Source organism: Doryrhamphus excisus, linkage group LG3 (assembly GCF_037039965.1).
Source record: "Doryrhamphus excisus strain RoL-2023G ecotype Guam linkage group LG3, RoL_Dexc_Guam_v1.1, whole genome shotgun sequence".
NCBI lineage: Eukaryota > Metazoa > Chordata > Actinopteri > Syngnathiformes > Syngnathidae > Doryrhamphus > Doryrhamphus excisus.
In genome coordinates, this window is record NC_136359.1 from 23983195 (window position 1) to 24009089 (window position 25895).

The 25895-nt window shown below is 38.3% G+C and overlaps 1 protein-coding gene across 1 annotated transcript; it reads left to right on the top strand.

The window, feature by feature from the left end:
* Window positions 1–3358: 3358 nt before the first annotated feature.
* LOC131128558 (tetraspanin-15) lies at window positions 3359–24118 on the top strand. The gene is made up of 8 exons (XM_058071500.2): window positions 3359–3670; window positions 10423–10608; window positions 11271–11345; window positions 13178–13273; window positions 15274–15390; window positions 19227–19283; window positions 20625–20741; window positions 22068–24118. The coding sequence occupies exons 1-8, from the start codon at window positions 3584–3586 to the stop codon at window positions 22401–22403; spliced, it is 1071 nt and encodes a 356-aa protein (XP_057927483.2). The 5' UTR covers window positions 3359–3583; the 3' UTR covers window positions 22404–24118.
* The last annotated feature ends 1777 nt before the right edge of the window (window positions 24119–25895 follow it).

The following is a 25895-nucleotide window of genomic DNA, read 5'->3' on the forward strand; positions in this document are numbered from 1 at the left end:
AATATATAATCTATACCTCTTACCCACACGGCTTGAAGAGGATTCTAAACAAAAAAAAACAACAACGTAAAGATAAAATAAATGCAAAAAGAAAAACAACCAGACACTGTTAATCTCTCCAAGGTAAACTTGACACGTGTCCAGCTTTGTGACGGTGTAAACCCATTTGTAAATGTGTCAATCATCAGCACGCCAAATATATCCACAAGTGGTGGCAACAACTGGTGCAACCTGAAGCAAGAGCCAGGGATTAGTTTTTACACGGACAGTGGGAGTTGGTGCAATAGCATGTATGCATACTTCTGCACTTCATGGGCCGATTTCCACCAAATCTCACATTTTTATAAAAAAAATGTAAGTGTGATGCACATTGATCTGATTGATCATCAAAATAAAATACAATTTAAAAGATTCATTTCAACTACCTGTTTGTCTATATGTGCCCTGTGATTGTAATAAAAAGTAGTGCTGTCAAATTATTTCAAAAATTTAATCAGATTAATCTTGTTTTGGCAAATTAATCACGATGAATCACCATTCCCAACTATGTCTAAAATATGCCGATTTTTACTCTATTTGATGAATAGAAAAATAAAGAAAACCATGAACTTGTCTATATGTGCCCTGTGATTGGCTGGCGACCAGACAGCTGGGATAGGCTCCAGCACCCCCCGCGACCCTTGTATAGAAAATGAATGAATTAATGAATTTCAACTACCTTGAACACTGCAGAATTACCGTTTTTACCTGTCCACGATTCCTAATATTAAAGTTTACCATAAAATGAGGTTCTCATTGAGAGTGACCATGATGGATAGGATCAGAAACAAATCCATCAGAGGGACATTACATGTTAGAGGCCTTGGAGATAAAGTCAAACAGGCCAGACTGAGATGGTTGGGACATGTCCAGAGGAGAGCTAGTGAATAAGGAGGCATAGAGGAAGACCACAAAGGAGGTTTATGGATGTAGCAAAGGAGGACATGAGGGTAGTTGGTGTGAGAGACACTCATGCCGAAGTCAGGGTTTGATGGAGGCGCTTGATTTGCTGAAAGAGAAGAGTTTTCCATAATTTTTTAAAATATTACAAATATATCCATCCACCTTCTACTGCTTATCTGAGATCAGTACACTTTATCCAGCTCCTTCTGGCGGATCCCGAAGTGTTCCCAGACCAGCTGGAAACGTGTCCTCGGTCTTCCCTGAGGCCTACTAATGGGCGGATATACCCTGAACATCTCCCCAGAGAGGCATCCGGGTTTCATCCTTATCAGATGCTTGAACCACCTCATACGGCTCCTCTTGATGCTGAGGATCAGAGGTTCTACTACGACTTTCTCCCAGATAACAATGCCTCTCACCTTAGCCCAGCCACTCTGGGGGGGGGGGGGACTCATTTCGGCCGCTCGTGTACAATATTGTCCTTTCGGTAACCACCCATAGATCATGACCACAGGTGAGAGTAGGAAGGTAGATTGACCGGTAAATTGAGAGGTTTGCTTTTTGGCTCGGCTCCCTCTTGGCCATAATAGCCTGATCCAGAGTCCGCATCACTGCAGAAGCCGCACCAATCCGCCTGTTGATCGTGTGTTTCATCTTTCATCTTCCCTCACTCGTGAACAAAAGTACCCAAAGGTACTTAAACCTCCACCTGAGGAATGATCTCATCCCTGACCCCTTTTTTTGGATGAAAACCATGAACTTGGACTTGGGTGAAAATGAAAATTTGCACTATATGTCCCCTTTAATAAAAAGTAGGGCTGTCAAATTATTTTTTAAAAAAATTAATCAGATTAATCAGAGTTTTGACAAATTAATCACAATTAATCACCATTCAAAACTATGGCTGAAATATGCAAATTCTTACTGTATTTGATGAATAGAAAAATAAAGAAAACCATGAACTTGGACTTGGATGTGTTAATTCTCATCTTCAGTCGCTTTTATCCAAAATAAACACAACTGAATAGGTGCAGATACTGTAAGGAATATAAAGCTTTTTGTGATGGTTATTGTGTGTAGCTGTTCTAAAGGAGTCCACAACTCAGTACAAAGTTCAAAATTTGCACTAAACGTCCCCTATAATGAAAAGTAGGGCTGTCAAATTATTTCAAAAAATGTAATCAGATTAATCAGAGTTTTGACAAATTAATCACGATTAATCACCATTTACAACTATGTCTGAAATATGCCGATTTTTTACTGTATTTGATGAATAGAAAAATAAAGAAAACCATGAACTTGGACTTGGATGTGTTAATTCTCATCTTCAGTCGCTTTTATCCAAAATAAACACAACCGAATAGGTGCAGATACTGTAAGAAATATAAAGCTTTGTGTGATGGTTATTGTGTGTAGCTGTTCTAAAGGGGTCCACAACTCAGTACAAAGTTCAAAATTTGCACTAAACGTCCCCTATAATGAAAAGTAGGGCTGTCAAATTATTTACAAATTTAATCAGATTAATCAAAGTTTTGACATATTAATCACGATTAATCACCATTCAAAACTATGTCTGAAATATGCAGATTTTTACTGTATTTGATGAATAGAAAAATAAAGAAAACCATGAACTTGGACTTGGATGTGTTCATTCTCATCTTCAGTCGCTTTTAATGAGAGGTTGATATTATAAATATACGTACATAAAAAATACAAGTCATTAGCAATTATTTTGTGTAATAAAAGCCTGTTGTTCCGACAATCAAGTCTGGTGTTTGTGTGTTAGTAACACTGTGGAATGCTACATATCATTCACAGCAAAGTGTCCTGTGGATAGATGCCTTTATAGTATTTTAGTATATAGTTTTTTTTATATATTTAGTATATAGGATAGTATTTTGTATTTTAGTTCACTTAGCCTTGAAAATACTTAATTTAGGCAAAAATATGTAACATTTGCTTCAATATGCATTTTAACTAATATGACAGTACGATAATGTGATTTATTAATAAAAAATACTTTTTAAAAAATGTGATTAGAGTGGGGCAACAAAGTGACAAGGGACCACTGTGTGTTTATTTTTATACAAATATATTTTAATGCAAAATTGATTGGATCACAGTTATAATTCTTTCTAAAAACTCACTTACATAAATGTTTCCCAGACACATTTGGGCCAATTGTGTATTATCAGATTCAAAGTGGAAAAAACGAAATGTAAGGTTATTTTGTGAGAGTTGTCCCACATCCGGTGATATGGCTCTCATAAATATTAATCTTTTAATACAGTGAGCTATCTTGTAATATCATGGCTGAAATGCTAAAAATGTATCATGCATATAAATCTTTACTACAAATAGCGTACCACAAACGCTTAGTTAACCGGAGTGTTTTTTGAGTGTACTGTCTCTTTAAGAATGTAGTCAAAACAAAGCCGGCTGCACGGAAGTGGTGTTGTTGCCACGGTGTGAAATGAGCCGATATAGTTTGAAAGAAAAAATACATCACTCGCTCGAAAAATGCGGTTAATCTTGTAACGGTCACTTATTTGTTTTTTCTTGTCAGTACCTTGCAATCGCTAGAACTTATCGAAGGGATAGTTTGGGGGCTACCTTGCTAGCTTCACCAACACAAGCGGCCATGCCTCCCTACTCTGAATTGAGGAAAAGCAACCACTTCTACTACTTCATCAAATTCACCCTAAATGTCTATTCGATGCTTTTTTCGGTAAGTGTTCTTCATTTAATTTCATATTAACACCCAATTGGTAAAACAATCACTTGCGACGTGGCTCTACATTGTCAACGCGAACCACCCAAATAGTACACCAGACTACAATTGGGAATACGTGCTTTTAAACAATGGTCTTCTAAAGGCATACATATAAGTTTTACAAGACGCATTTGTGTCGATTATGAATCCGGATTAGTTATCATATTATTCGGCATAACCCAACAAGTCTTAATACCTCACATTTTAACCCACGTTTATTGTATAGTTATGAAAGCAGAGTCCACGATTAGGCAGCGTTACCGTATATGATATGATATATATAAAGATTCTACATCGATATTAAACACGTTGTCCTGAATAACGCGAATGATTATGTTTATTATTGTGCTTATCGCAATGCTATAACCCATTTCATCCTGTGTCTTCACGCTTTGTTTGTGTCAACTTAAATCGCCATGTTTGCTAACGGGATTTTGTATGTACACCTCCGGGGTCTTGCTAGCTAGCCACTGAATGATCATCTCTCTGTGTAAATGTATACTCTAGAAATCTCTACAAATGGTGGTTATTCGTAAACCTTCAACACGTTTTATTCATTGCTGGATAATGTGCAATATGAAGATCAGTTATTGTTCGTAGCGTTTGGCATCGTTAGCATCACCGCCGGCTAATCAACAGCACCGTGGTGCAGGGCGTTGGACCTCTTAAAGGGAAGATGATGCTCTTTTTTTGGTGCTGCCGACACAAAATAAAAGACGCCCAAAATATGTTTTTTGTTGTTGTTTGGACCAATAAATATATATAATACGAGTCATTTAATGGGCAAAATGTCAGGACAATTCATTCTTAGTCTTCATCAGGTTAATTGTAAATAACAAACTTAACCCATCTGCATCTAATCTATCTTCAGGAACATGTGCAGAATATTGATCCATTTGCAGCATCACATTTTATCTCAATATTGCTGAAAATGACTCCAAAACATTACTAACATAGTTCTGCTGGGACTTGAGAGTTCCCTTTTGTGATAATTACATCCATTTACAAAGCCCATTCATGACAGGTATTTGGCCGCATTGCTACACCCTTCCATTATGTTTGAACCTGTTAGACCTAGAAACGCATCACGTTTACGAACCACTGTTCCATGTTTTCACCATTTGTGAATAATGGCTCTCGCTGTGGTTTGATGGAGTCCCAGCGTCTTAGAAATGGCTTTATAACATTTTCCTGACTGATGGATCTCACTTTAGCTCAGTTAAGTTAGGTTTGGATTTTTTTTATTCCCGTAATATAATTTTTTTTTATTTGAAAATTGTTGAAATTTGTTTTATTTGAAAAACAGTTGCGTTGTCATTGACTAATAATGACATTTTTTGATGATATGATACATTTAAATGTGGAATTGCACTGCTAATGATGTGTTCAGGTCAGAATAAAGTTTAAAACAGGACACACGGGCGGCACAACAAACATAACAGCAACCATGTTCGTCACCGTCAGAGGCGGGGAGCACCCTGGACTGGTGGCCAGCCAATCACAGGGCACATATAGACAAACAACCATTCACACTCACATTCATACCTATGGACAATTTGGAGTCGCCAATTAACCTAGCATGTTTTTGGAATGTGGGAGGAAACCGGAGTACCCGGAGAAAACCCAAGGGGAATCAAACCCGGGTCTCCGAGCTGTGTGGCTCAATATTTATTTTTGTTTCCAAAGACATGAGATGTTGTGTTTTCTGAATGAGTTTTAAACAGTGTCACTGTTTGACACCAACTAAAATCCCGTTTATACTTGTGTTGTACGAAAACAGTCTCATTCTGTATTCTGGTTAAAATATGCTGTAAAAAAAAGTCCATCCACTTTCTATACCAGGGGTGGGCAAACTTTTTGACTCGCATTGATATGACAAAATTTACGGGGGGGGCAGACTATATATTTTACACGTAACAGTCCACCTGGTATTATTGTATCTGTAAAATTGTCATGCAATCTGCTATTATTATTTATTATTTTATATTTATATTTAAATATTTTAAAAATAATAAAATATTATAATAATTACAAAAAAATAAAATAAGAATTATTATATTATTATTATGTAAAATATGCAAATATAACAATAATATTATATATAATTAATATAATTTAAAATCTGTCAATTAATTAGATAATTGATGAATGATCAATTTCTTGTTACAGCTTTAATGTACAGGTCATTGTACATCTAATATTTCAATACTGTCATGTGTAATAATGCATGACCAAGTCAGTTGTTGCTTTTTCAGGCCGTTTGATAGGCCAACATGCGTATGACTATCTGAATATCTTTTTATGTGGTACGTATGAGGTGTACTAAGAAGCAGAGGTACAATGTCACCTTCTGTACGAAATTGTCACAATAAAAATAAAAAATAAAAAAAAGAGCCAAATCCATTGGTGGCTAGTAAAACCACCACAGATTTCACAATGGAAATCATCAGCACAATAGAAGTGATGGGACAAACAAACAACAAACGACCTTACTTTTTTATGACTATAATGTAAGAGAAACCCCAACTGTGTGCCTTCCATTTCATTATTAACTGGCAAAGTGTGCAGTTTTTAGGAATCCATGCTGTCGGTTAGTTTAAGCCACAAGGCAATCAATCCTCTACAACTCAACCTTGATGATTGATAGTTTATTCAAAGGTACTATTTTAGTTGTGCCCCATTCTGGAATCGATTGGATCAATCACCACGGAGTCTGTTAGTCTCTCTTTTTTTTATTTTTTTACCTACGTTGCAGTGTCGGTAAGAAGGCTGACGTTGGATGCGGGAATGAAGCTAAATGTATTGGCCAATGCTTTATGGAGGAATGTGAGCAATAAATGAAGGTGAAGTAGATAAACTGAAGTCAAAAGGGAAATTGCTTGTGTGCTCAATTGAAAATCAATAACAGGAAAGCAACTGTTTATTTTCTTTTTGCTGCTCCTTCACATAAGCCATACAAGGTCTTTGAATTAATAGTCCACTATTTTTAATGTCAAAAAATATCTTTTTTTTTAACCAAGAGTTGCGGAAATTGTCCAAAGCTGAGTGTAAATGATTGTTGGTTTGTTTATATGTGCCCTGTGATTGGCTGGTGAACAGTCTAGGGCAGGGGTGGGCAAACTACGGCCCGGGGGCCACATCCGGCCCGCCAAGTGTTTGAATACGGCCCGCCCAATCTTTCCAAAGTATTTCATTTAAACTCAACATACAACCTGGCATCATGGCCTGAGCCAACCTTTTGATGGTTTTATCAATTTCGTTTTTTGACATGGTCTGTTGTTTACAAAGTGCTCCTGAAAAAAGGGACACAAGCACATAATAATAATAATAATTATTATTATTATTATTAGATTATCAGATTATTATAATTATTATTAGAACTATTATGATTATTATAATTATTATATTAATGCTAATTATTATATTAATTATATATAATATTATTGTTATATTTGCATATTTTACATAATAATAATATAATAAATTATTTTAATTTTATTGTAATTATTATAGTATTTTATTATTTTTAAAATATTTAAATATAAAATAATAAATAATAATAGCAGATTGCATGACAATTTTACAGATACAATAATACCAGGTGGACTGTTACGTGTAAAATATATAGTCTGCCCCCCCCCCCCCCCCGTAAATTTTGTCATATCAATGCGGCCCGCGAGTCAAAAAGTTTGCCCACCCCTGATCTAGGGTGTACCCCGCCTCTCGCCCAGAGACAGCTGGGATAGGCTCCAGCATACCCGTGACCCTAGTGAGGATAAGCGGCATAGAAAATGGATAGATGGAAGGAGTGTGTCACATTACATCCGGTGTAATACTAGTAAGATTCAGAAAAAGAATATCATACAGCAGTAAAATATGGTGGTGGTAGTGTGATGACCGGAGGCTGTTTTGCTTCTTCAGGACCCGGAAGACTTGCTGTGACGAATGAACCATGAAATCTGTTCCAGAAAATCTTGAAATGTCACACACATTTATGAATGACAAACATGCAAAAAAGAAATAAATCAGGAACCTTGGTTAGAGTCATTTGTTCCACAAGGTCTGACTATAACCGAAACAGATGCTAACCGAATCAATTCATCCATAAGAAATATAGGCTTTTATTATTTATTTAATGTATTATTATTTAATTTTGAACAAGCTTCAGATTAATCAACAGTGGAAATAATGGCTAATTAAAGCCCTAATCCCACTGTACTGATTAACAGATGCATTATAATGCAGGTTTCTGATTGGCCAAAATATTTCTAACAGACTGAACAGAGATTATTTTGACCCAAAGACAATAGGGTCTTTCATATTGGTCTCCAAAAGTGTCCTAATAAGACCAGAAAAATTGCTAGATTTTGCAAAACTGAGCAGGATTATTTTTTATTCTTGTTGGAGAACAGCAAGTTTTGCAAAAAATACCGACACGCTGAACAGTGGCGTATGTTGAAGTTTAGAGAAAGTTCACTTTTTAGTGCATTTTATGTTCATCCAGTTTTTAAAATCACATTCAAAAAGTATAATTTAAAGGAAACAACAGCAAAGTTGGAAAAATCTGCATTAATTTTAGATAATTTTTTCCATAATGTAACTGGTAATTCTTCTGCCAGAATAAGCAACAACTCGACTTAAACCTACTACAGAGATACATTAGAATTGTATTTGTTTATTGAACACGGAAAACACAAGCCGTAGTCACACTTGGAACATGTTTATATTAAGTGTCGATGTCAATATGGTATCTCATTTTCTAATAATTTATGACATGATTACGCCTGAAGAGTCAACTATAATTTATCCACTCCCCTCCTTGTTAGCGGGGGGTCTGTTGTGTTTCATCATTTGCATATTGCTTATTGCACTGCATAATAAGATGGAAAATACCATAGTGATCATAGTGCCGTTACGTATGTAAATCCACATCGGTGTATTTGAGTCTGGAATGCAGTACATTTCTGTCATTTTCAGCATGTTTGTTTTATTTATGTAGTCTGGACATAGCTGTTTCAGACTTAATTTTTTCAATGTCAAAATGAGCTAAATGCATGAATGTACAATTTAGATGGTGTGTCATTTCAGACTTGCAGGTTTTTACACCATTTTACACAACCCAATGCAACAGCATTGAATAAATCAGGTGTATTTTACAGTGATTCTCATTAAATACAGTATTGTGTTGTTAGTCAAGGTTAATTAGGTCCAGTCCGGACAGTGATAAGTGGATTTCTGCAAAACAGGATCACTTATTTATAAATTGAATATTTTTGTAGCTATATAGCATAGAAAATCTGTTTTTTACCTTCTGAATATCCTTTACACTTGTATTACCCAATGTAGTAGACATCATAACTACTAATTCAAGAAACAATACAAGCAGTTGATGTGCTATATATATCACTATATTGACACTTACTACGGTACCCATTATGGCATTGGATGCTCATATCACCTCCTACTTTGGTATGTGACAAAAAATTAAATAAAAGTAAAATAAAGTAAAAAAAAAACTTAAATTATATTAGGAAAGCAGGAAGTGAACAAATGTAACAGTTACTGATTGTAAAAGTACCAGATGGAGGGGTAGGATTTAATAAGCTTTGCTTCTTCCTACTCCTTTTGGACATGTGGAACTGGGAACTGATTATGTGATGCATTCAATTGCAATCTGATGCATGTTCAAATGAAATAAAACCATTACCATTGATTGTGCCTGTTGTTCCAGCAATCGAGTCTGGTGCTTGTGTGTCTCACTGAACATGACAGTAACATGACTGACACCTGGTGACCAGTGGAGAATACTACATTTAATCACGTCTTTGAATGCGTCTCCTGAATGCCTTATATTTGTATTTTTGTTTAGTTAGCTGTATTTATGTTTGAAAATGTTTAATTTAGGTAAACATTTACAATTTGGGGCGGCACGGCGGTCGAGTGTTTAGCGCGCAGACCTCACAGCTAGGAGACCAGGGTTCAATTCCACCCTCGGCCATCTCTGTGTGGAGTTTGCATGTTCTCACGCTGTGTATTAATAACACAACAAGATGCACGCCATACTGTATTGTACTCTATCCAGGAAAATGTATGCAAACCGAGGCCAAACACACTCACCAGGGGCGTACACTAACCGAGGTTCCACTATACACAATTTCTTCTGTTGCTTTTTTTTGTTACATAACTTTTTGTTTGAGGCTGCAATTCCACCTTCGGCCATCTCTGTGTGGAGTTTGCATGTTCTCCCCGTGCATGCGTGGGTTTTCTCCGGGTACTCCGGTTTCCTCCCACATTCCAAAAAAAAAACATGCTAGGTTAATTAGCCACTCCAAATTGTCCATAGGTATGAATGTGAGTGTGAATGGTTGTTTGTCTATATGTGCCCTGTGATTGGCTGGACACCAGTCCAGGGTGTACCCCGCCTCTCACCCAAAGACAGCTGGGATAGGCTCCAGCACCCCCCATGAGGAAAAGCGGTAGAAAATGAATGAATTTACAATTTGGTTGAATATGCTTGTTTTTAAACTAAAAAAATGCGGTATTCAAACATAAAGCAGCTTGATTTATTAATACATTTTGGAAAAGCCCTTATAGAGTGAAGTACTATTTATAAGCTGTACTGTATTACACAATTATTTAAATGGTTAAATAATTATATATGAATAATTGTGACAGTAAAAAACAAACTGTTTTGTGTTTGTGTCCAGCTGGTGGGTCTATGTGTACTCTGCGTGGGGGTGTATGCCGAGGTGGAAAGGCAGAAAAATCGAACCCTGGAGGGTCTCTTCCTGGCTCCTGCTGTGGTGCTAATCCTGCTGGGCCTGGTAATGTTCACAGTCTCACTTGTGGGCATGGTGGGCTCCCTCAGGGACAACAAAACACTGTTGCACATGGTAAGGATAGTTAAGAGTATGTGCGTCTTTCTGCAATTGTAGTCAGCCGCTAAATATGGACGTGAATGTCATATCAAACTTTTTAAAAAATTCCAAAATGTAGTCCAAAATCTGTCAGGAATTTGGTGTTGCATAAAATAATATTTTGTTATTTTTTTCTGTTCCGACACAGTTCCTTTGCGTTTTCTGTGTTTTGCTACTTCTTCAAAACAGGATCACTAATTTATAAATTGAATATTTTTGTAGTTATAGAGCATAGAAAACCTGTTTTTTTACCTTCTGAATATCCTTTACACTTGTATTACCCAATGTAGTAGACATCATAACTACTAATTCAAGAAACAATACAAGCAGTTGATGTTTGCTAAATACAAGGATGAAGAGTCTTGAACCAGTCATGATGTGCTATATATATCACTATATTGACACTTACTATGGTACCCATTATGGTATTGGATGCTCATATCACCTCCTACTTTGGTATGTGACAAAAAATCAAATAAAAGTAAAATAAAGTAAAAAAAACAACTTAAATTATATTAGGAAAGCAGGAAGTGAACAAATGTAACAGTTAAAAATTCCAAAATGTAGTCCAAAATCTGTCAGGAATTTGGTGTTGCATAAAATAATATTTTGTTATTTTTTTTTCTTTTCCGACACAGTTCCTTTGCGTACTCTGTGTTTTGCTACTTCTTCAAGCTATCGCCCTCATCATCGCTCTCATCTTTGAGAAGAAGGTAAGCAGGTTTTCTTATGGAAGAATTATACTCACCCAGGTTGCCCCCCAGAAGTATTGGAATAGCGAAGTCAAATCCTTTATGATTGACGACTGATTTTTTGAATTTTTGGGCCTTATGTTAGAGCTATCACTGTCAAGTTATTTTGGACTTACGCTACTTGCTTCGAGAACCCTATCAATCTAGTAGAACACTTTGTTCCCGGAATTTGCAATTAGCAAAACACCCTCTTCCGATTTTAAAAATAAACTCCAAACTCATCTCTTTGCAACTGATTCCTGATAGGCTGATATGTATCACCAATGGTGATACAAAACCGTTTATTTCAGTGAACTGGATCATTCTGGATTCATTCAGTAAAAAGATCCGTTCATTTCGCTCACGTGCATAGACCCAGTCAGCCGTGTCGAGTCAGTTCGTTCACTCATGTTCACGTTTGTTCCGAATCAACAGCTCAACAACACGTGATGACTAGTGGTGTGTCAGTCTTGAACGAACGGGTCAAAAAAAACGATTTTTTTTTTTGTGAACGGAATGAACAAGGTGACCGACAGTGTGGGTCAATCTCTCGGTCTCGAGAACCCCACCCACCCACAGAGCGAGGCGTGACCATAGGATAAGACGGGCAAGCACGCAGATAGTCCCGCCCCTGCAAAAGGAACGGTGAACATATTCTCCAGCCAATCCCAAAAAAAAAACAACTTAACGGACTGAACGGGTATTTTAGGGGCGGTGATCTCGTTCATTCCGTTCACAAAAAAAGAACTAGTTCTTTTGACTCGTTTGTTCATGACCAACACACCACTAGTTTCTTCCTTCTTCAGGACATTCCCAATGGTTGTGTTGGCTATGACCAATGTTTGTATCATGGTTCTGATCCATTTTCGGTAAAAAAGACACACTTTTTGCTAAAAAAAAAAAATAAAAAATAAAATAAATAAATAAATCTTAGCTTGATGGAAAACGTCTATTATTAGTTTAAACCTTTTCTTTTATATTACACTTTTTTCTCAAATATTTAAAATACAAATACTTTCTCTTGTACCTTTTTATCTTGTAATGTTATGTCCATATTCTCATAATTTCTAAATTTTTTTTAATCATAATTTAATACAACTAATTTTCCAAGAATTGCAACTCATTCTTTGTTTTGTTTATATGTCACAATATTGTGAAAATACATATTTAAATCTTTAATATTTCAACTTCATGCTATTTTTGTCTTACTTTTCTGACTTTATATTTTAGTCTTTATTGTTCTTTTTTCCATTTTTTTAGTTGTTTTTTTAGTAATTGATTTGTAGAATATACCAAATGCTAATACAAAAAACAGCCCAGAGCTGTAAATGGCCCTCAGGCTGCACTTTGGACACACCTACTGTAGCCAGTAAAGTCAGGCCTTCAAATTAAAAGAAGCACTCCATCACACCCCATGCTGGATGCTCGTGGAAGTTCTTGTGGAGGACCAGAATTTCTTATTTTTTCAAAAAATTGGCCTTAATTTTATAATGCAAATGTTGACAAGTATGGCTGAATCTGATCCAATAATTTAAAAAGTCTCTTTTATTGCAAATGTTGATCGGAAATCTGGAGAACGTCAACGCCAAGCTAGTAGAAGGATTTTGTAGCGTGCTGTGGCGCCTCAACATCGCAGCATTTTTATGGGCATCTTGATTATTATATTGATTCTTCACGTGTGGTCTTGCGTCATAATCCTCGTCAACAGTAGGGAGAAACTATCATATAATTTATCATTTCCTCAATGTTCCTCAATTGCCTCCATGCTTGTTGAAAGTAACATCATTGTCCACCAAACTGTCTACTCTTTCCAGACGTCGGCCTTGTTTCAAAGCAGTATACGAGAGGGAATCAAACACTATTACGATGATCTGGATTTCAAAAACATCTTGGATTACGTGCAACAGAAGGTATTTGTTGGCTTTTTTTAATAACTCATACAAGAATAATTTTACTGTATATGATACAGTGAAGAAAATAAGTATTTGAACACCCTGCTATTTTGCTATTTCTCCCACTTAGAAAGGTCGTTAGCTGCATAAAGACACCTGTCCACCCCATACAATCAGTAAGACTTTAACTTGTAACATGGCGAAGACCAAAGAGCTGTCCAAAGACACCAGAGACAAAATTGTACACCTCCACAAGGCTGGAAAGGGCTACGGAGCAATTACCAAGCAGCTTGGTGAAAAAAGGTCCACTGTTGGAGCTATCATTAGAAAATGGAAGAAGCTAAACATGACGGTCAATCTCAATCGGAGTGGAGCCCCATGCAAGATATCACCTCGTGGGGTCTCAATGATTCTAAGAAAGGTGAGGAATCAGCCCAGAACTACACGACAGGACTTGGTCAATGACCTGAAAAGAGCTGGGACCACCGTTTCCAAGGTTACTGTAGGTAATACACTAAGACGTCATGATGTGAAATCATGCATGGCACGAAAGGTTCCCCTGCTTAAACCAGCACATGTCAAGGCCCGTCTTAAGTTTGCATATGACCATTTGGATGATACAGAGGAGTCATGGGAGAAAGTTTTATGGTCAGATGAGACCAAAATAGAACTTTTTGGTCATAATTCCAATAAGCGTGTTTGGAGGAAGAAGAATGAAGAGTACAATCCGAAGAACACCATCCCTACTGTGAAGCATGGGGGTGGTAGCATCATGCTTTGGGGGTGTTTTTCTGCACATGGGACAGGACGAGTGCACTGCATTAAAGAGAGGATGACTGGGGCCGTGTATTGTGAGATTTTGGGGAACAACCTCCTTCCCTCTGTCAGAGCATTGAAGATGGGTCGTGGCTGGGTCTTCCAACACGACAACGACCCGAAGCACACAGCCAGGAAAACCAAGGAGTGGCTCCGTAAGAAGCATATCAAGGTTCTAGCATGGCCCAGCCAGTCTCCAGACCTGAACCCAATCGAAAATCTTTGGAGGGAGCTCAAACTCTGTGTTTCTCAGCGACAGCCCAGAAACCTGACTGATCTAGAGAAGATCTGTGTGGAGGAGTGGGCCAAGATCCCTCCTGCAGTGTGTGCAAACCTGGTGAAAACCTACAGGAAACGTTTGACCTCTGTAATAGCAAACAAAGGCTACTGTACCAAATATTAACATTTTTCTCAGGTTTTTCTCAGGTGTTCAAATACTTATTAGCAGCTGTATCACACAAATAAATTGTTAAAAAATCATGCATTGTGATTTCTGGATTTTTCTTTTTAGTTTATCTCTCTCACAGTGGACATGCACCTACGATGAAAATTTCAGACCCCTCCATGATTTCTAAGTGGGAGAAATAGCAAAATAGCAGGGTGTTCAAATACTTATTTTCTTCACTGTATGTGTGTGATTTTTTTTTTTTTTTTTTTTAGCAACAATGATGATGTGTTATAGTTCAGTAACCTGGCCATGGTGTTTAGCAGATGCAGAAGAAAAAGTGATTAGTCATGGCTGACCATGTAGCTGCTCAATTAATAGATGCGGGGCGCTGCCTGGTTACGGTGCATTTTCTATTAAAGCAATACAAATTGCAATGGCACGGATGCCATTTATGATGGACAGCTGGTGACGCCTGACAGTGAAAATTAGAAACCGAGTCGTCCTTCAGTATTTGGGAAAGGTCTTCCCACGCTGGACACTGACTGTATCATTGAAATATTATTTGTTATTAAATATCCACTGTAGCAATGTGAAAAAAGCCATATTTTACCCATGAAAAAGTCTAAGTACAACTTTAAGTTTCCACAACCGGAACGGATGCTCACTGCAGTGCCTTACGGAATCAGTGGGAGTGGCACTTTGGGGCAAGGTGGACTGGGTCAGGACCAGAACGGATTCAGTAGATGGATAATCAAGTTCAATTTTTTGTGGAAAATCACAAACCTGTCTAAATTGTTTTGTTTTTCTGCTCCAGTTTTCATGTTGTGGAGGGGATGAATATAAGGACTGGACAGTCAATCAATACCATTTCTGCAATGGTACCGGCCCACTTGCATGTGGGGTTCCGTATACCTGCTGCGTCCGCCGTAAGGTGAGTGCTACCACTATATTATCACTGAACAGCTACATATTAAAGTGGAAGCACGGGTCTCAAACACACGGCCATATGTGGCCCGCAGGACACTAGTTTGAGGCCCCCGCCTTGATATGAAAGTTTAATGTTAGTGCGGCCCGCGCAAGTTTGATATGGATGCTGTATGGTATCATGTACCCAGAAAAAATTATTACGTTTGATTAATGTTCATGTTAAAGGTTAAATAACTGTTAATAGTTATCCTCCCTGTCCGTGTGGAAGTGGTAAGTTTTTGGCTATTTAAGTCTAAAGGAAATAACTTGAAGGCTACTGTTTAGGTCGCTAGCTCTCTAGTTTGCGAGTTAGCATGTGTCTCAAGACCCTGCAGTTGCGCAATATGTTGTAAATAAAAAGAGTATAAATGTGACTATAGTCGTGTTTTGTCATGTCTACAGGGCTCTAATAATGCTTTGTTCATTTTAATCTGAAAAAAATCATTTGTCTACCCACCAACTATGTGGTTTCTTAAGTTTTTATTATTTGCCGTTTTATTATTATTATATTTATTTATTACTGATTGATTGATTTTCTTTATTCTTGATTTGTTTATTTATTTTTCATCTTATTTTGTGTAGAAAAATAAAAAGTAAGATATTTGAGAACAGTGGAATGTTTTATCAGAGCTTTTCTTGTAGAAAATTGGAACCAAAGTGAAGTTTAAATTTTTTTTTGTTTTTAATAAATGCGTTTTTTTTTTTTTTGGGGAAAACCTGATGTGGCCCAGTCTCACCCAGACCTGAATTGAATTAAATTAAATTAAATTAAATTAAATTAAATTAAATTAAATTAAATTAAATTAAATTAAATTAAATTAAATTAAATTAAATTAAATTAAATTAAATTAAATTAAATTAATTTTTTCTTGTTAACATTTATGATACTTGTGGCATAACTGTCAGTTAGCAAAGAACTACAGAGTCAACTCCTGATGACATCATAGACAGGCGACAGAGCTGAATTCTAGTTCCAATACATGTATTAGCAAGCTGATATTAATGATGTATTGTGATAAAAATATATTAATTATGCAAAATATGATGTAAAACAAGTACACCATTTTAAACATACACACTGTAAGCCTGAAACATTGGCAATACAGGATAGGGCCTCTATTAGAACAACAGTTGTTGTAGTAATGTGTGCTTATGTGTTCTTTTGCTGCCAACCATTGTTTGCTTTACTGTGCTGTTTAGTCATTCTTATGCTATGTAAACAGAGCAAACTCATTTTTCATTACTAACATGGCACCGGTTTGTATTGACAAAGAAATAAAGATGAAACTTTTATGATGCATAGCGATGTTCTGAATCTCCCGCTAGCATGTGTGCTTTTAATTGTATTCGCTCAAGCGGCGTCCATCTGTGCCACCCCACACGCGATCACAAAGCGAATGGCATAGGACCATAGGCAGATGCATACCTTACCCCCCCCCCCCCCCACCCCCACCCTCTCTCTCACACACACACATATACTTTACAATGAGTGCTTACAATGGAACCTTGGTGAGTGTACACCCCGGTTAGTGTGTTTTTCGGTTAACATACAAAATTTACACCAAAATTTTGCCTTGGTTTGCTTACATTTTCTCATCCCGGGGGGGTGCTGGAGCCTATCCCAGCTGTCTTCAGGCGAGAGGCGGGGTACACTCTGGACTGGTGGCCAGCCAATCACAGGGCACATATAGACAAACAACCATTCACACTCACATTCATACCTATGGACATATCGGAATCGCCCCACTCAATATGACCAGGTCACGGTGTCGTACCCCTGGTGCCCAAAGTCAGCTATGTTAGGATCCAGCACCCTGCGAACCTCAACAGGATAAACGGTAGAAGATGGTTGAATGGATGGATTCTGAATGGTGATAATTTAATCTGTCAGGGTCCATTTCTTTGACTGCAGCAGGTGTGGACACATAAGTGGAATCTTCCATTAGAGAGGTGTAGCAATTTAATGTGTGCACATTGTGATTATCAAGCTCAGGGGCATAATTTACGGGATTGGCGCCAGGCTGCAGAGATGGAAATAAGTACTGGGTTCCCTCCTGATTTTGGAAGTTTACCCCTTACAAAGACATGACCGGTCCAGAGAGAGATTTATACATTATTTTGTGTTTGATCGGAGTACGTAAATATTTCATCCCCAAGCAAAATGTGACTTAATACTTGCTGGCGAGATCAAATATGTTTTGTGCACAAATCTCAGGAGGGATTTTGTTCTGCCCCTCCTTCCAAATAGTCACTTTGCAACTCAAAGTTTTAGCTCCCTCCACAGATTTTCTATGACATTAAAATCCGGACACTGGCTTGGCCACTCTAGGATCTTGGGCAATGGGTACGTACAGGGGTCTCAAACTCAATTTACATGGGGGCCACTGGAGTTAGGGTCTTGGCAAGGCTGGGCCGCATCAGGTTTTCCAAAAAAAAAAAAAAAAAAAAACGCATTTATTAAAAACAGAAAAATATACAAACTTTTTCAGTGCTTTGGTTCCGATTTTCTACAATAAAAGCTCTGATAAAACATTCCACTGTTCTCAAATATCTTAATTTTTATTTTTCTACACAAAATAAGATGAAAAATAAATAAACAAATCAAGAATAAAGAAAATCAATCAGTAATAAATAAATAAATATAATAATAATAAAACGGCAAATAATAAAAACTTAAGAAACCACATATAGTTGGTGGGTAGACAAATTATTTTTTTCAGATTAAAATGAACAAAGCATTATTAGAGCCCTGTAGACATGACAAAACACGACTATAGTCACATTTATACTTTTTTTATTTACAACATATTGCGCAACTGCAGGGTCTTGAGACACATGCTAACTCGCAAACTAGAGAGCTAGCGACCTAAACGGTAGCCTTCAGGTTATTTCCTTTCAACTTAAATAGCCAAAAACTTACCACTTCCACACGGATAGGGAGGATAACTATTAACAGTTATTTAACCTTTAACATGAACATTAATCAAACGTAATAATTTTTTCTGGGTTGTTTTCTGCGTTGTTTGTCTATATGTGCCGTGTGATTGGCTGGCCACAAGTCTCGCTCAAAGACAGCTGGGATAGGCTCCAGCACCCCCGCAACCCTCGTGAGGAAAAGCGGTTGAAAATGAATGAATGAATATAGTCCTCAAGGCATGCTGGGAAGCCCACACATTACCCAACATACATTTAGTATAGATACAATATTATACATTAGCATTAAATAGCATTGTTTTGCATGCCGTTATGTCGTGTGTGAAAAATGTTGATTACCTTGTGTTGTTTTAAGATGTGCAAATTATTTTGATTGGATTTTGTATTAGTTAGCGCATTTTTTTTTTTTTTACGCCTTTCCCATTGGTGTCTACAATAACAAATGTCTTCTATTTTAACGTTGCACAAAGAGACTGTTATTAAGTCTCAGTGGCTATCCTGCAGACAGAGATGTTCTGGTATATAGACTTCATTTCTCTCTTTAAATGAAATGGCCGTCCCAAGGGGACAACTCCGTGCTCCCAATGTCATCCTTGTTCCTCAAAGCACTGATACGGTCTCTGGAAGCGGTGTGCCGCTGCTGGAGAAATAAGGAACATTCGGCCATTGCTGACACATATATATAGTGATAGAAGAGTGTATTAGATTAGGTTGCCACCATTATCGGTTTTCCAGCATGCTGGTTCACACTCTGGCTGGCGGTGCACACATAAACACTTCCCTTGGAGGAATGTCACTTTTTACACGATGGTTACTCCAGTGGTTTTCTGTATGGTCTCATTCATTCATTGTGGGTTCTTTCCACAGGTAGGAGAGGTCATTAACACTCTGTGTGGGTCCAAGGCTCTGGCTCTCGATAAACAGGTGCGTGGAATAACTGGTAATTGAAGCTATTTGTGTGTCTTCCTCGTGTGTCCTCGAGCGATATTAGATCATGTGTTGTTTCCATCAATGGATGGTTGTGTGAAACAGGTAATGAACTACATTGTATCACAGTAGAAGAAGAAATGATCTTTCAGGAGGTAGGGAACACACTCGGTGCTTGTTTAGATTCACATACACATCGATGATGTTTAGCTTCTTTTCTCCTTTATGTACAGCAATTCCTCGTTTATCAGTTAATTGATATTTATTGATGATTTATTTCATCGTTAGAGCATTACAAACCTGTTTATGACCTTCTAAATGAGTTTTACTACCGTTATTAGAGCCCTCTAGGCATAAAACAGCACCCCTATAGTCACTTTTACAGCCGTATTACCCGATACAGTAGACATAATAAGACAGAAATAAGACAAATGCTTGTGTTTGTTGCTGTAAATGTGTTCCGATGCTGGGTGAGCTGATTGGGGGGTGGACAGGAAGTGACATTGGAGGGTTCAGAGTTGAGTTGAGTTGAGTTGAGTTTGGCGTGTGTTATGGCCACAACAGTATCTATACACACCTCGGTTAGTGTGTTTTTCGGTTAACATACAAAATTTACGCCAAAATTTTGCCTTAGTTTGCTTACATTTTCTCATCAGCACACAATACGGTACTGTTGTGGTATTATGGATTATTATTTTATAAATATTTCATTCATTCATTCATTTTCTACCGCTTATCCTTACGAGGGTCGCGCGGGGGGTGCTGGAGCCTACCCCAGCTGTCTTCAGGCGAGAGGCGGGGTAAACCCTGGACTGGTGGCCAGCCAATCACAGGGCACATATAGACAAACAACCATTCACACTCACATTCATACCTATGGACAATTTGGAGTCGCTAATTAACCTAGCATTTTTTTGGAATGTGGGAGGAAGCCGGAGTACCCGGAAAAAAAAAAAAACAGGTCTTCCCAATTTATTAAGAGTAGCAAAACAACAATTTAAAGCTTATATATTTTTTATTAGGTCGGCTAAAATGTATCATGTGAATAAAGTCAAAGTATTATGGGAATAAAGTCATAACATTATGAGAAGAAAATGTACCAAAAATTACACTAATAAAACTAATAATATGCGTTTCTACCGATACCAAAAAGCTGGTGGTTTCCAAAATATCCTTACATGCTTGCATGCATCAGACCGATACCAAAATTGAGTATCACTTAGACATCCTACTTTTATCACAAAGTGAAAATGAATGCATATGCAAAATTATAATTTTTTTGGCATTCATAGTTTGAAATTGAAATTGTGCTCTTGCTGTCTTTTCCTCGTGCATCAGCGTGAAACCCTGCAGGAGGTGATCCACGTGCGAGGCTGTATCCATGCAGTCAACCTCTGGATGAGTGACAACATCGGGATAACTATTGCACTGTGCTGTGCCATCGGGCTGCCGCAGGTAATTTCAAAGACAAAAGAACACACTCCACAGTTTGAAGTCTTTCTCATGAGCCCTTCAGTGTTCCACTGAGTCTGTTTTTTTATATTATTCCAGCTGCTTGAAAAGTAGCATGGAGTAATACAACAGTGATAAACTTGATACCGTGTAGACTTAGCTGCAGTTGAACTTTGCTTTTTACCATGAACTCATTCGCTAGACGTATTTAGAGGTTTTTATCTCCAAGGGCTCTGACATGTAATGTCCCTCTGATGTACTCCTTCCTGATCCTATCCATCCTGGTCACTCCCAATGAGAACCTCAGCATCCTCATCTCTGCTACCTCCAGTTCTGCTTCCTGTCTTTTCCTCAGTGGCACGGTCTCTAGAACAACAATATGGCTGTTCTCATCACAGTTTTGTATACTTTTCCTTTCATTTAGGTCAAACTAGCTCAAACATCACGCCTGACACGTTTCGACACCCGGTCCGTCCTGCCCGCACACGCTTCTTCACCTCCTTTTCACTTGAAATTCTCCACCTTCTGTATCTCTTCTCCCTGTAACCTCACTCTTCCACTTGGGTCCCTCTCATTCACACACATATACTTTGTCTTGCTGTGGCTCATGTACTAATGTACATGTACTCGTTCCTGATCCTATCCATCCTGGTCACTCCCGATGAGAACCTCAGCATCCTCATCTCTGCTACCTCCAGTTCTGCTTCCTGTCTTTTCCTCAGTGGCACGGTCTGTAGAACAACAATATGGCTGGTCTCACCACAGTTTTGTATACTTTTCCTTTCATTTTAGCTCAAACTAGCTCAAACATCACGCCTGACACGTTTCGACACCCGGTCCGTCCTGTGCCAAACCGAGCTTAATTATAAAATATTAGCAAGATTGAACTTTATCTTTTTCTGTTCCCGGGTGCGTTCTTTCAGCGAATGCTGAGATATGACGTAACACGCAGCTCCAGATGTTCTTCCATTTAAAAAAAAAAATGGAGGCGAGCTATCAGCACAAGGAAAGTTTGTTTTTGATTCAAACTAAATTCCAAGACTGGACAAAGGAAAAACTGGCAATACGGAGTTATTCCAACAAGTGAAAGAAAAACTCCAGGAAGTTGGTATCGCGTGATGTTGGTGTTTACGCTTTACTGGGCATGCCCCATTGACTATTCTGGTTGATTATAGCGCCGCATGTAGACACGCCATTGGAATATTCCTTTCCATGTATACCATTGCTTTCGGAAAGGTCATTCGGAAAGAGAAAAACTCATGTAAACGTGGCTACTGATTTAACCGACGTACGATATGTAATAATGAAATGCAACATGTCTCTCTGCAGCTATTGGGCATCATCCTGAGCTGCGTCTTCTGGAACCTCCTGGTGGAAATGAGCCAGTCCACCGACATGGTGGACTTCAAGCTCAAGAAGCTGGAGTTCAAGTACAGTGAGCTGGACCTGGCCGGTGCAGGATGGTGTATGTGCCTGCCGAGGGACGGCGGCTACTTGCCCATTCCGGCCTCCGAGCCCGAACTGGACCCCATTGACATTCACCTGGAGAAGCTGAAGAAGCAGCCGCCTCGCACTCATTCCCAGCTGCGTGAACTTCAACAGTCCCGATCGACCACCGGGCTGGACGAGGTAGACATCGGCCGTAAGCAGAAAAGGGAACACTGATTGGTCTTCTTGCCCTTTCTCGTCTCTGCGTTATTGTAAACTTTTTATTTGTTTGATTTGTGTTGCACTACGTAAGGGTTAAATCTCTGATGTTGGATTTAGGGAATTTGGTTGGATCCCAAATACTTTGTCACTTTGCTGATGATTGTGTTTACTAAGAATTCCAAGAACAAACAACAGAGCAGGGGTGTCCAAAGTGCGGCCAACCAATTAATCAATGATTAATCGCTTATCCAACTAATAGTATTCGCGATTGGTCGGCATGAGCTCTGGCTTTGCTGCCGGAGTTTTTGTTGGGAACATTCCCGACCGTTACTCGTGTCGGCACCTCGAATTACTCTGCTGAGAACTCTGTCTTAATTCGGGACAAGGGAGGTCTGAACTCACCACATCAACAAACTGTAAGGAGTCGACTGCTGTTATAAAGCTAGCTAGCAAGCTAGTGACTAGCTAGCTGGTGGCAGCTTTTAGCCTCCATAACATCTCGGAAACTTCATGCGGACATTCCGGTCTGTAACATCGAGTGGTGAGAGACTATATTCGCTATAACAACGAACACTAAATAACTAAGACAGTCGTAAAAGCAAGCTAACAGGCTAACAACGGTCGGTGTTGACAAGGCGTTGCTTAGCAACCACAACTATGCGGAGATCCAAGGGGAAGGGTTCACCCCGGGGACCCCGCACGGTCAAAATATTTCCTATATGTATACGATTCATTCAGACTTCCCACCACCGCAAACGCCTTTGCATTCGATTTTGGATCAACATTTGCAATAAAAATCACTTGTAATACTTGTTGATGCTGCGATAACACTGTTAATTAATTCCCATTGTTAGCTAATGACAAAGACACAACACAAGAATTAATTGGTTGCTCACAGAGCTCAACCATGACGGAGATTTACAAAATAAAAGCATGGCAGTTTTTTTACCTGGATTCCACCAGAGAAACAAAGAAAATGCACCTAGAGTCGTTTTAGAGTGTTTATTAAATAAAGTGAATGTTAAAGTGACCCCATGCATCCCTTGTTACCGCTCTGTGGAAAAAGTTTGGACACCCCTGACATAAGGCATTGACTTTTAATTATTTATTTATTTTTAAATCTTGTTTTTTTTTTTTAAAGGATTTTTTTGCCATTTTAGCACACTTAATTTCATTTGAGCCTTTGTAACTCATCCGCTAAAGCTTACCTCAGGCTGTTTCCAAAACGGCCCCGATAGTCAAGAGGACGAAAACTACTGTATCTTGTGTACAAATTAACGGTAGAGTCTTGGAGGTTTTTCAGTGTGTTGATAAATAGGACTAGCCACGTATGTCGTGCGTGTAACATCTGTGACGGATGTGTACAGGTTGTGTAATATTTTTTTATTTTCTCATTAGGAGTTTGATTTGTGCAGTCGGTGTTTTGTAAAACTGATAGTTGTGGAATAACACGAATGCATGTTTTGTACTGTGTATGACTATAAGCGGGTTTATGATCCTTGGTTTACATTTGGAGCTCTCCGAGGAGGGATTTAGTTTTACGTTTTGTTTTTTTTTTTTCTACATGGGTTTTTATTCTTTCCATCTTTCAAAGGGACAACAAAAAGGGAGAATGCAAACTCCAAATCTTTGACCGTGTTTTCATACACCACTGTTTTGAGCTTCCCTCCAGCTCTTGCCTTGTACCAACACTACTGCTCCTCTTAATAAACCTGAATTTGTCTCCGGAAGTTGTGTGACAGATGGATGCGTATGCAATGCATCACCTCACATTCACAATTTGGCATTCACCGCCCTGCAAATTTTGAGGATTTTTTTTTGTTATTTAACCATGACATGCTGTGAGGTTCACGACTGATGAGACACTAGCCACGTTTACATGAGGAGTTTTGGCACTTTTCTTTGGGAATGAGGTGTATACAAAGGTTACATTCTTTCCGTTTGAGCAAATAACCCCAATGGAATTGGAATATTTGGGTCCATGTACACATGGCTAGTGTCTCCTTAGGAATACCCCAGGACTGTTGTGATACTTTGTTGTAAAAGTCTGGTCATCTTCTGTTGAGCTTGGATACATCATCCATATCATATTCATTCATTCATTCTTTCTACCTGTAATAGATTTCACTTGCTGCTAACGGCTCTTCTTGCTGGTGCAGCTGGCTTTTTCTCTCGAGGAAGGACAGCAGCAACAAGCACCATCCAGCTCATGCACGCCGCTGACCCCCGCTGACCTTTCTGAGGTAGGTAGCACTGCATTACTGTATATTAGCAAGAATAATGCCATCACATTTGCATTGTAATGTCATGGTGTATAATAAGCGTTTGTGTATATTATTGGTGACATGCTAACTAACAAGGAGAGGAGAAAGTCAGTAATTTCTCACTTTATTCGGTCATTCACTGTTTGATTGAAATTCTGATAAAACATTCCACTGTTCTCAAATATCTTAAAATAAAAAAAATAAACAAATCAAGAATAAAGAAAATCAATCAGTAATAAATAAATATAATAATAATAATAATAAAACGGCAAATAATAAAAACATATAATTGGTGGGTAGACAAATTATTTTTTCCGGATTAAAATAAACAAAGCATTATTAGAGCCCTGTAGACATGACAAAACACGACTATAGTCACATTTATACTCTTTATTTACAACACATTGCGCAACTGCAGGGTCTTGAGACACATGCTAACTCGCAAACTAGAGAGCTAGCGACCTAAACGGTAGCCTTCAAGTTATTTCCTTTAAACTTAAATAGCCCAAAACTTACCACTTCCACACGGATAAGGAGGATAACTATTAACAGTTATTTAACCTTTAACATGAACATTAATCAAACGTAATAATTTTTTCTGGGTACATGATACCATACAGCATCCATATCAAACTTGCGCGGGCCGGGCTAACATTAAACTTTCATATGAAGGCGGGGGCCTCAAACTAGTGTCCTGCGGGCCACATTTGGCCCGCGGGCCGCATGTTTGAGACCGCTGGTTTAGCATAAGTTGGTTTGAGCATCTTTAAGGTACAAATTGTATCAAAACGGCTCTGCGTCCTTTCATTTTGGGAAAAGTTTGGGAAAAGTTTTCAACCCACTGCAGGAGGAAGTACCGTTTCCTTGTGTTCTTTCTGTCTCTTTTACTCTCGTGTCTATCCATTATTAAATGTCCTTCCTCTCCAATAGGTAACTTTTATTTCCTGTATGATGTCCTGGGCACAGTAGCCTTCTCCACGGCGTAGCAATGATTCATATGTCATTATATGCCCCAACCCAGGCGAGATACCGGCACCCCTTTTAGATGAACCCGACCGAGTCTGAAACGTTACAATAAGAGTCTCTTGTGGCGAGTTCGATTCGCCCAGGAAATGGTCCGAAGCAAACTTCCAATTTCTGTTTGAGCAATTGTATGGCTCCGACTTTATGAAAGCGTATGATGATGGCCCTTTTCTGTTCCAGCGTAAATGTCCAACATCAGCAACAAAATTTGGCCAATTCT

Bases quoted from the DNA above. Each gene is read 5' to 3' on its own strand.
- LOC131128558 (XM_058071500.2), top strand. From the start codon at position 3,584: ATGCCTCCCTACTCTGAATTGAGGAAAAGCAACCACTTCTACTACTTC. The intron at 3,671-10,422 runs GTAAGTGTTCTT...GTTTGTGTCCAG, and splicing joins TCTATTCGATGCTTTTTTCG to CTGGTGGGTCTATGTGTACT. The intron at 10,609-11,270 runs GTAAGGATAGTT...TTTCCGACACAG, and splicing joins ACAAAACACTGTTGCACATG to TTCCTTTGCGTACTCTGTGT.